Source organism: Carassius auratus, chromosome 18, assembly GCF_003368295.1.
Source record: "Carassius auratus strain Wakin chromosome 18, ASM336829v1, whole genome shotgun sequence".
Taxonomy (NCBI): Eukaryota; Metazoa; Chordata; class Actinopteri; order Cypriniformes; family Cyprinidae; genus Carassius; species Carassius auratus.
In genome coordinates this window covers 15682932-15695448 of record NC_039260.1, presented here as the reverse complement: position 1 = coordinate 15695448, position 12517 = coordinate 15682932, and the positions used below count along the sequence as shown (strand labels likewise).

Genomic DNA, 12517 nt, shown 5'->3' with positions numbered 1-12517 from the left:
AGCAGGGCTGTAATATAAAACAATAAAAAAACGCACGCCAGGTCTACACCGGACACAGTGAACTGATGCTCGTTCTGTTTATTATGAAATGTACTGATACTGGGTTCAGTTGATTTGACACTATAGTGTGATGTCATCAAGTTTAGACACACTTTTCGCTGTGGGGCACAGATGATAACTCTCACGTCCGTTGTAGACACAGACAGTGAATGCTCTATTTACAAATAAGTTCTATGAGAAAAAAAAAAAACGAAATCAGCGGCATAACAAGATGGAAATATAAACTAGAAAATATATTAACAGGTCCTCTGTCCGTGACACTGACTCACTGATGAGCTGCCACTGATGCAACTTAAAAGTCCGAAAAAGTGATTTTGTGCTTCTTTGGGATGGCACAATCAAGCAACGTTCACTTGCAGAACCCAAGCTTCTAGAGGGCACATAATCTGAAGTAACAAATTTAAGTAAATGGGTGCAGAGCCAGTGGTAGTTTTGTAGGCAAACATCAATGCCTTGAATTTTATGCAAGCAGCTATTGGAAGCCAGTGCAAATTGATAAACAGAGGTGTGACGTGTATTCTTTTTGGCTCATATTTCATATTTTCATATAAATCATATTTTTTGATGCAGGCTATATAGACCACAAACAAACTGAAATCTTTGTCAAAAACATGTTTATATCATGAATTTCAGGTTAGAAGAAAAAAAAAAAGAGGTACTGTTTTACTTGCATGTCAATGCAACCTACAAATGAGATACAATTTACTTTGCTTATTTGGGTTGTCACTTGTCAAAAAAATCCTGTTTGATTTGAGTGACAAGTGTTAATTGAATCAGTTGTAAAATTGATTTTGCATGTCTAGATGCATTTTATACAGCAAATAACACCAAATATAGATAAATCCACGGACAACAGGCAGGACGAATGTAAAAATTCAGTATATTGGTAAAGACCTATATTTCTGATGATTTATTGGCGTGAAGTTACGTGCACAATGACAAACAGGAGTGCAACATTCTCGAAAAACAATAAGCAGAGTGGACTGCCATAAAAATGCAAAACATTTACTGCAGGCTTCAACAGGGTTGTGTTTACGAAATGTCAACAACAACAAAAAATTGCATACGTAGGCGATTCTAGCCCGAATCTGTATCTGTATGCATGAGACTGTCTGAATACCAGCAGAATTCACGTTTCTGTTGTAAATAGAGAAACATTGTTCAGAAGTATCATTTGCTGTTATGCGCGTGTGTCCGAAGCTGCAGTTGCTGTGTGACGCGTGTTCCAAAAAAAACATGCAAAGTTTCGTTTTCGAAACTTGTGTTGGTTGGTTCAATCGATTCGTGCAATAGATTTTCGAAGTTTAAGACTAGACGGGAGAAGGGATGGGAAAAGATCTGGGCACAGTTTTTCCAGAAAGTCGTGCCAAGTCAAAGCGGTGTCGAGCTGTTTTAATTAATTTTTTAGATGTATTATGGTGCCCGAACCCGTATGACTTTAAACAGTGACATTTTGTTTACTGCAGCCACAGCCATCAGAACCGTTGACTCTGACAGTGAATGTGAGACGAAGTGATCGCACAGACCATAGTGTGACATCCATGTAAACATAAATGACGTCATGTTTTTTTGTTTTTTTTTTAAGAAAGAACGTAGTCTTCGTTTGTATGTAGGCCTAGGCAATTTATATATTTACAATACTTACTAAAATATTATGAATATTATTTTATTGCTTTTGTATTAGTTGTTTGAAGAGTAAAAAAAAAATAATAATTGGTCGGTCTTAACACAAATGTACAACCGGCAAGTCGGTCGGACTAAAAGCAAAAAAAAATAATAATAATTGAGTCGGTCCTAAATTGACAGGGTCAGTCGGGTTACGGCAAACAAGAATATTTTTGAGGATGGCCTAATATATCATTTTTTATATTCCTAGACTTATTTGTTGCAGTTTTTTATACAGTTATATGGTAAAACTAAAATACCTTTTTTTGTTTGCGGTGTAAGATTTTTGGCTGCATTTGAAGTTCTTTTTCGCTTAAGAAAATAAATATTACTGTCAAATTCATGTCAGATAATAAAAATACTGTTTAAATACAGTAGTTCACCATGTATTTGTTCATGTTTTATTAAGGTATAAGTCTGAAGCACACCATAAAATAATTCTAGCAGTTTACACAGGGCTAGTATTATATACAGCTGTATACAGGTACACACCCAGATATTGGATCAGTACTAGGTATCGGCCAATACCCTGAGCCCAGGTATCGGTATCGGGAAGAGAAAAAGGGTATCGGAACATCTCTAATATCTTGTGTAGTTGTGGTTTTATTCAATCACCAGCATGCACTCTAGTAATGAATTATGTCGCTCTTTGATCTTCAATGCGCGCATAAGAGACAACATGCACAACTAACACTAAATGTTGTGGGTAAATAATATTAAAGAGATAAAATAAATACATAGAAATGTATAAACAAGCAAACAAACTATTAATCCTTTAAACAAAATTAATTTATCCTACAAAGAAATTAGTTAAATTAAAAGGAATCTAGAACAATTGAAAAAAACTAGCCCGATTATTACTGTAAGTGTGGCCTTAGCCATCACAGTTAGTTGCGAAAGAACAACTACTTCTGCTTTGCTCTACTTCCTTAAGGAATTTACCCATTTCGTAATCCCCTAGTTTTGCCTATAAGCCTTTTGTGTTTCTGCTGTTCCAGCAAGTTTTGATTAGTTAAATTATCTGCTTCACATTTTTATAGTTAATGATTTTGAAACTGTTTTACTTCCAAAATTATGCTTTGGAGGTTTTGAAGGTATTATAAAAAACAAATAAAAATAATAATAGTTTTGTGGTCAATCATTGGACTGTTCGCTAATATTAGCAAAGTGTCTAAGAGTTAAAAAAAAAGTCTAATTATGCAGTAAAATGTAAATTAATGTACCTTAGCATTCTTCATACTACTATATATTATATTGTTGGATGAAATGGTTTTAACCACCAATGCAAAGGGCCTCTGAAGGACGGCTGTGCGATATAGACCAAAAAAAAAACTATCACAATTTTTTTTTATCAATTTTGCGATTTCGATTTTAATCATGATTTTGACACACACAGACATGCTTTACAGTCATAAATGCATTCAGTATAAATTTGGAACCTTTTTCCAAAAGAAAGCCAATGAGAGCTTTATCAAAAAGTTGTAACATGTCTCTAGAACAGACATAAGTCAAAATAATCACTAAGTTAAGATGTCAAACAAAATCTAGACATAGTCAAACAAACAAAGTCTAGACATATGGCAAAAAATAATAATAAAAAAATTAAATACAACCCGTGTTCAGGGATTTATTATTATTTTTTTTTTTGCCATGCATTGGTCATAGAGCTCACTGTAGTGCCTCAGGTGTTATATGTTTTGCCCAATATATTTATTGCCCAAGGTTCACACGTACTCCGTCAGAAAGCTATGTACGCGGTTCAGAAACAGCAACGAGAGCACATTATTGTAAGGCAAAAGCACATTAAAATCATGCGTGAGCGTGAATCTATCCGCTCGCATGCAGATTTTCTTTGCTCTTTTAACAAAATCAGTTGCGTGTGTGCAGATTAAAATTTTTTCACACCTTTCTATGTGGGCCGGGGCCACGGAAAATCGTGCTATAAAGCGATTTAGAAATCGCGCACACTCAAATCGTGATTTTATTTTGATTAATTGCACAGCCCTACTCTGAAGCCTGCTTTATTTCCTGTCCTGTTGCATGTTCAGTGTGTGGCCACAGTTTATTTATGGCATTCTTGATGCTTTGCATCAAGTCTTTGAGATTTCTGGTTTTCCTTTTCCTTGCACCAGACACTCATTTTCTTATCTTATTTAATTAAGTAAACTTCAACATGTTTGCTATTAAAAATTTGTATTAAGTTGATCTACAGTATTTTTTGAGTTTACACACACACACACACACACACACACACAAACCCTCCGTGGACTACAAATATCAAATCTTTCTGACTGGTTAAATTGAGCCACAGCCAAAAGTCAGTTTTAAAGGCTCCATGAACCATAATTTGCAAACGACTTTAGCAGAGCCTGGATAATCCTTCAAGATTGGTTAGCAGAAAAATATCATAATACTCCAGGATGCTGGGGAAGTCACCAGAGACTGTATTTTTTTTATAAATGTCATGATGCTGAATAAACTGCTTTTACGAGAACAGCTTATCACTTAGGGCATCCTCACACTAGGCACAGTTGCCTTGTACTGAGTCTGTGCTCATTTTGCCCCACCCATTCTGGGCAAACAACATTCTGGGCCGGAGCCTCACTTTGGAACTTTTTCATTAGAAGAAAACGGAGAGAAAAAGGGTAATAGATTTTTGCTAATAGATTCTCTCAGGGATTATTCACATATAATTTATAAACATAAAACATGATATATAATAATGATAATAATAATAATAATAATAATAATAATAATAATAATGAATACATATAGGTATTGCACTCCCAGAAGAGCTGATAGTTTGTTCTGTCCTTGAATCTTAAAAGAGATTAAGAGGTGACACAAAATGATGACAGAATTTTCATGTCTGCCTTTTACAGATGTGACCAGTGTCATGGAATATAATGAAAGACTTGCTCGTTTTCGTCAGGGTCATGTCAACCCATTTGACAGGAGAGAGATCGACAGCAGCACTGAGGGGAAGGATCCTCCCAAAGATGGTGTGTCAACTTTTATTAAATATATTAATATCTACTCCTCTCCTCAAGGTATAGGAAAATTATCACCCTTAAAAATAAAGGTTATTTATTGACATTGATGGTCCCATGAAGAACCTTTAACATCCATGTAAGCTTTTTATTGTACAAAAAGTTTCTTAAAATGTTTTGCACACTTTTTTTTTTTTTAAAGAACTATTCACTTAATTGTTATTTTGGGAACCTAAAATGGTTCTTCAATGGCATCAATGCAAAAATACCCTTTTAGAAAGTTTACTTTTAAGAGTGAAGTGTCACTATGCAACCACCTAGCCTACACCGAATACCAACTTATAGCAAACTAGATAGCAAAGTTGTGGCAAACAATCAACCATACTACCCTAACATTTTGGCAGTACCTTTTCATGGTTAAGCACCAATCATATTTTAGTGTACAGGGATGTGAGACTGTTAGAGAGAACAATAAACTGGAACTAGATGACAGAAGTGGTGACTGTTGTATCACTTCCTGGACTGAGAAGGAAATATGCACATTCACAAAAAGACACAGACAAAGTCTCCCTCTTCAGTTGGCACATTTGACATTCTTTAAAACAAGTGAATGTTACAACATGCTGTGCTGTGACGTCTATGCAGGTCAGTCCAAAAAGCATCTTATATATGCATAATATAACCATTTTGTTTTTATAATCTTAAATGCTGTGCTAACAAACTGGCAGAATGTACTTTATTTATTTACTTGAAAATAAATAGATGAATCCCATGCTTGGACCTTTTGTAGTGTTTTAATAGTACCCGCTTAATTGGTGTTTCTGCAGACTTTGATTCTTTCAGAGCAATTTCACGAGAGAACATGATATAATTGAAAGCTTTTATTCTGTTATTAAAAGTGTTTCCTGTAATAATTAGCGTTTTCGTTCATATTTTTTTTTTACTTTATTTATTTTTTATTACTTACTTTTTTGAGGTGTTGATGTTTTGAGGCAGATAACAGTTTCTAGTAGACCACACTTTTTAGGCTGATTTTAATCTTGTAGAACAAGCTGAAATTGATTGCGTTGTTTTTTTTTTCAGTTCTTAGTGTGTAATAGGGATGTCATAATTCTCAATATAAAATCAAACCGTTCTGTACAAAATCCATGGTTCAATAAGCACATGTGAATTGTGTTTTTTTGGTTTTGTGTTTAAATGATATCCGTGTGGATATTATTTGGAGATGTGTGAAGTCCCTTCATGCTTCAAACACTCCACCATCATCCCCATCCCAAAGAAATTCAAAATTACAGGATTAAATGACTACAGGCATGTGGCTTTAACGTCTGTGGTCATGAAGTCATTTAAAAAACTGGTGCTGGCCCACCTGAAGGAAATCACTGGACCCTTGCTGGATCCTCTTCAGTTTGCCTACAGAGCAAACAGGTCTGTGGACGATGCAGTAAACACTGAACTGCATTATGTTCTGCAACACCTAGACAGACTGGGGACTTATGTGAGGATCTTGTTTGAGTCAAGTCAAGTCAAGTCACCTTTATTTATATAGTGCTTTAAACAAAATACATTGCGTCAAAGCAACTGAACAACATTCATTAGGAAAACAGTGTGTCAATAAAGCAAAATGATAGTTAAAGGCAGTTCATAATTGAATTCAGTGATGTCATCTCTGTTCAGTTAAATAGTGTCTGTGCATTTATTTGCAATCAAGTCAACGATATTGCTGTAGATGAAGTGACCCCAACTAAGCAAGCCAGAGGTGACAGCGGCAAGGAACCGAAACTCAATCGGTGACAGAATGGAGAAAAAAACCTTGGGAGAAACCAGGCTCAGTTGGGGGGCCAGTTCCCCTCTGACCAGACGTAACCAGTAGTTCAATTCCAGGCTGCAGCAAAGTCAGATTGTACAGAAGAATCATCTGTTTCCTGTGGTCTTGTCCTGGTGCTCCTCTGAGACAAGGTCTTTACAGGGGATCTGTATCTGGGGCTCTTGTTGTCCGGGTCTCCGCTGTCTTTCAGGGCTGTAGAGGTCCTTTCTAGGTGCTGATCCACCATCTGGTCTGGATACGTACTGGATCCGGGTGACTGCAGTGACCCTTTGATCTGGTTACAGACTGGATCTGGTGGCTACGGTGACCTCGGAATAAGAGAGAAACAGACAAATATTAGCGTAGATGCCATTCTTCTAATGATGTAGCAAGTACATAGGGTGTTATGGGAAGTGTTTCCGTTTCCGGTTTACCTAATTAATGCAGCCTAAAAATCCTTTAACGGATTGGAATATTGAAAGCATATTAGTATGTTATGTGTAAGCCAGGTTAAAGAGATGGGTCTTTAATCTAGATTTAAACTGAAAGAGTGTGTCTGCCTCCCGGACAATGTTAGGTAGGTTATTCCAGAGTTTAGGCGCCGAATAGGAAAAGGATCTGCCGCCCGCAGTTGATTTTGATATTCTAGGTATTGTCAAATTACCGGAGTTTTGAGAACGTAGCGGACGTAGAGGATTATAATGTAAAAGGAGCTCATTCAAATACTGAGGTGCTAAACCATTCAGGGCTTTATAAGTGATAAGCAATATTTTAAAATCTATACGATGTTTGATAGGGAGCCAGTGCAGCGTTGACAGGACAGGGCTAATATGGTCATACTTCCTGGTTCTAGTAAGAACTCTTGTCTTGTCTAATCTAACCTTGAGGTCATAAATGCATGGATTAACATTTCTGCATTTGACATTGAGAGCATAGGCCATAATTTAGATATATTTTTGAGATGGAAAAATACAGTTTTACAAATTTTAGAAACGTGGCTTTCTAAGGAAAGAATGCGATCAAATAGCACACCTAGGTTCCTAACTGATGACGAAGAATTGACAGAGCAACCATCAAGTCTTAGACAGTGTTCTAGGTTATTACAAGCGGAGTTTTTAGGTCCCATAATTAACACCTCTGTTTTTTCAGAATTTAGCAGTAAGAAATTACTCGTCATCCAGTTTTTTATATCGACTTTTCAAATTGGTGTGTTCCACCGGGCCGCGAAGAAATATAGAGCTGAGTATCATCAGCATAACAGTGAAAGCTAACACCATGTTTCCTGATGATATCTCCCGAGGGTAACATATAAAGCGTGAAGAGTAGCGGCCCTAGTACTGAGCCTTGAGGTACTCCATACTGCAATTGCAATAGATATGATACATCTTCATTCACTACTACGAACTGATGGCGGTCATATAAGTACGATTTAAACCATGATAATGCACTTCAAACTGATGTCAACAAAGTGTTTAAGTCTATGCAAAAGATTGTTGTGGTCAATTGTGTCAAACGCAGCACTAAAATCCAATAAAACTATAATAGAGAGATACAACCACGGTCAGATGATAAGAGCAGATCATTTGTAACTCTAAGGAGAGCAGTCTCAGTACTATGATACGGTCTAAATCCTGACTGGAAATCCTCACATATACCATTTTTCTCTAAGGACGAATATAATTATGAGGATACCACCTTTTCTAGTATCTTGGACAGAAACGGGAGATTCGAGATTGGTCAATTATTAACTAGTTCTTTGGGGTCAAGTTGTGGTTTTTTGATGAGAGGCTTAATAACAGCCAGTTTGAAAGTTTTGGGGACATATCCTAATGACAATGAGGAATTAATAATAGTCAGAAGAGGATCTATGACTTCTGGAAGAACCTCTTTTAGGAGCTTAGATGGTAAAGGTTCTAACATACATCTTGTTGGTTTAGATGATTTAACAAGTTTCTACAATTCTTCCTCTCCTATAGTAGAGAATGAGTGGAACTGTTCCTCAGGGGGTCTATAGTTCACTGTCTGATGTGATACTGTAGCTGACGGCTGAATGGTTGCGATTTTATCTCTAATAGTATCAATTTTAGAAGTAAAGTAGTTCATAAAGTCATTACTGCTGTGGTGTTGGGAAATGTCAACACTTGTTGAGGCTTTATTTTTCATTAATTTAGACACTGTATTGAATAAATACCTGGGGTTATGTTTGTTTTCTTCTAAAAGAGGAGAAAAGTAATCGGATCTAACAGTTTTTAATGCTTTTCTGTAGGATAGGTTACTTTCCCACCAAGCAATACGAAATACCTCTAGTTTTGTTTTCTTCCAGCTGCTCTCCATTTTTCGGGCTGCTCTCTTTAGGGTGCGAGTATGCTCATTATACCATGGTGTCAAACTGTTTTCCTTAACCTTTCTTAAGTGTAAAGGAGCAACTTTATTTAAAGTGCTAGAAAAGAGAGAGTCCATAGTTTCTGTTACATCATTAAAGGGGGGGTGAAATGCTCGCTTTCACTCAATCTCCTGTTAATCTTGAGTACCTATAGAGTAGTACTGCATCCTTCATATCTCCAAAAAGTCTTTAGTTTTATTATATTTATAAGAGAAAAATAGTCTGTGCCGATTTTTTTCGGAAAAACATTAGCGTCTGGAGGCGTGACATGTGGGCGGAGCTAAAGAATCACGAGCGCGAGTAGGCTTTTGCGCTGAGAGCGTTTGGAAGTTGTGACATTACCATGAGGAAAAAACACATGACATTACCGTGAGTAAAAAAACATCATCCAAAACCAACCATGGCTAACAGTCAGATTCAGATGTATATTTATGATCCAGAATCAGATCCCGAGGCTGAAACTGAACGAGAGCAGCAGCAGCAATGACTACAGCAGGACGTCTCTATGTGGTATGTAATTAAACTGTATATATTTGCTTAGCGGTTTTGGAAAATGACTAAGTTCCACTTTATGTCGTCTTTTTTTTTTTTTAAGGTGAACAAGGTTTACTTGATGTGCTTACGCGCCGATAGCTAAGTTACAACACAGAGATATTTGAAGCAGTTTCACTCACCGCCTGCGGTTCCAACACACGATCGTGACCCTTTTTTGTTGGGATTGCATCAACCTTAAGAAATAAACGATAAGCAAATCCGGCGTCAAACTGGGCCTTGTTGGTAAAACAAGCATCTTCGAAATGCAGGGAACAAACAAAAACACTTGCACAACTCTGTCGATGCTCTGTAAAAATAAACTCGGTCCACTGGTCCCTTAATGTTTTTAGTTTTTTTTGGTAATCTGTGCAGCGTTGTCTTGCCCTTGCAACCAAAAACACACTTCTTATCTGACATTTTGTGACACTCTGATCAGTGAATGCCTCTGCTCTCAGTTATCTGCCCCACGGGAGGGAATCCAACTTTAACAGTATAAAAAACTCAGTATGCATGAAATAGCATTTCACCCCCCCTTTAAGTTGTTCTGAGGTTTTGTATATGCTAAGGAATTTGGATACATCAGGAAGATAACTTAAAAGCAATCTTTTGTGGTAGAAGTGATGGTTCTTCCATACTTGTAACAAGAACTAGAATTTACAATTTTGGTATATGACGTTTGCACAGAACTAAATAATGATTTGAGATATCATCACTTGGCTGAATAATTTCAACACTATCAACATCAATTCCATGTGACAGTATTAAATCTAGAGTATGATTTCGACAATGAGTAGGTCCTGAAACGTGTTGTCTAACACCAATAGAGTTCAGAATGTCTATAAATGCTCCCAATGCATCTTTTTCATTATCAACATGGATATTAAAATCACCAACTATTAAAACTTTATCTGCAGCCAGAACTAACTCGGATGTAAAATCACCAAACTCTTTAATAAAGTCTGTATGGTGCCCTGGTGGCCTGTATACAGTAGCCAGTACAAACATAACAGGGGTTTATCATTAACATTTGTTTCTCTGGATAATGTTAAATGAAGCACCATTACTTCAAACGAGTTATACTTGAATCCTGCCCTCTGAGAAATCCTGAAAACGTTGTTATAAATTGAAGCAACACCTCCACCTTTGTCTTTTAGACGCGGCTCATGTTTATAACAGTAATCTTGGGGGGTGAACTCATTTAAAATAATGTAATCATCAGCTTTTAGCCAGGTTTCTGTCAAACAGAGTGCATCTATATTATGATCAGTGATCATATTATTTACAAAAAGTTTTTTCGTAGAAAGGGATCTGATATTCAATAAGCCAAGCTTTATCATTTGTTTATCCATATTGCTTCTGTTTTTTATTTGTTGACATCAATTAAATTGTTAATCTTAACTTGGTTTGGACGTTTTTTGTATTTTCTAGTTCGGGGAACAGACACAGTCTCTATAGTGTGATATCTAGGTGAAAGAGTCTCTATGTGCTGAGAATTTACTGACCTCTGTGACGGGAGGCAGCTAGCAGACGGTCGGTTTAGCCAGTCTGTCTGCTTCCTGACCTGGGCCCCAGTTAGTCAAGTATAAACACTAAGACTATTTGCCATATTTCTAGAGAGAAGAGTGGCGCCACCCCAGGAGGGATGAAGACCATCTCTTTTCAACCGGTCAGGTCTGCCCCAAAAGCTTGTCCAATTGTCTATGAAACCTATGTTGTTCTGTGGGCACCACTTAGACATCCAGTCATTTAGTGATGACAATCTGCTATGCATCTCGTCACCACGGTAAGCAGGGAGGGGAGGGGAGGACTTTAACATTATCATTCCAAACCTCCTCCTGCCCAAACTAACTCAGCTCTCCATGCCCACCTCCATCTGTCAGTGGATCAACAGCTTCCTGACAGACAGGTAGCAGCTATTGAGGCTGGGAAAATACACATCCAGCACCCATAAAATCAGCACCGGAGCTCCCCAGGTCTGCGTTTTCTCCCCACTGCTCTTCTCCCTGTACACTAACGATTGGACGTCTAAGGACCCCTCTGTCAAGCTCCTGAAGTTTGCAGACAACACCACACTCATCAGCCTCATTCAGGATGGTGATGAGTCAGCTTACAGACAAGAGGTTAAAGAGCTGGCTGTCTGGTGCCCTCTCGACAACCTGGAGCTTAACACGCTCAAAACAGTGGAGATGATTGTGGACTTCAACAGAAACACCCCTGCTCTCCCCCCACTCACCATTATGAACAGCACTGTGACTGCAGTGGAGTCATTAGCCGCATTTCCACTATCGGCCCAGTGCGAGCCAGGGCTTAAAGCGGGCCGGGCGGGGCTCATAGCCCCGGGCCAGTAGCACCGAGGCCAGAATAGCGCAGGGTTTCCACAGTGGAGCTTGAAGCACCGCTGCACGTCACTAAAACACGCCCTTTACACACCTCTTAGAACAATGTCATGCAACCTCAAAATTTCACCAACAAAGAGAAGTTATCAGAAAACAAAAAAATAAGTCACTGGAACATGTGCGATCACAAAACGAACATGATAAAAGCGACCGTTTGTTTGCATGCTTTGTTATATATTCAAATTCAAAAACATGATGTTTTAACTATAGAATAAGTGATACATTGATCATATTGTTTTAATTTATCAGGACTCAAAATTATTCACACATAAATACACTTATTTCTATTTTATTTATTTATTTTTAACGCTCATGAAAATAGCCTGCTTATTCAGCCCAATTTGTTTCTGTTTATTAGCCACAGTAGCCGTCACATTTAGAATGAATGAAATAATCTCCATTTTTGTAAGCTCCCGAACAAAAAACATTATAAGGCTATATTCTTTTATGATAGGCAACATGAGATAAACAATCGAAACCAGGCTTGTGACAGATAATATTAAGTTACTTAATAAATACACGATTGTGATAGAGAATAATAAGCTGACGTCTGATTTCTTCAAGCGGTCATATTTTACCATGTTTACTATAGTAACATGTTTAGCGTGCATATCTTTTTCATCGCTTATAAATATTTCTGCCTTGTTTAGTGATTATAATCCACATCAGATCAAGTTATTTC

The 12517-nt window shown here is 37.4% G+C and overlaps 1 protein-coding gene across 5 annotated transcripts in view; it reads left to right on the top strand.

The window, feature by feature from the left end:
• The first annotated feature begins 4607 nt into the window (after positions 1 to 4607).
• Positions 4608 to 12517, top strand: part of def8 (differentially expressed in FDCP 8 homolog) — a 110555-nt gene continuing 102645 nt past the window's right edge. Inside the window, exon 1 of one of the 5 annotated variants that reach the window (XM_026287787.1) lies at positions 4608 to 4727. In XM_026287787.1, the coding sequence (XP_026143572.1) occupies positions 4622 to 4727 (106 nt within the window). In that variant the 5' untranslated portion in view covers positions 4608 to 4621. Of the gene's footprint in view, positions 4728 to 4920; positions 5361 to 12517 lie in introns of those variants that run through there. The other 4 variants (XM_026287788.1, XM_026287789.1, XM_026287785.1 and 1 more) reach the window with 4 other exon arrangements.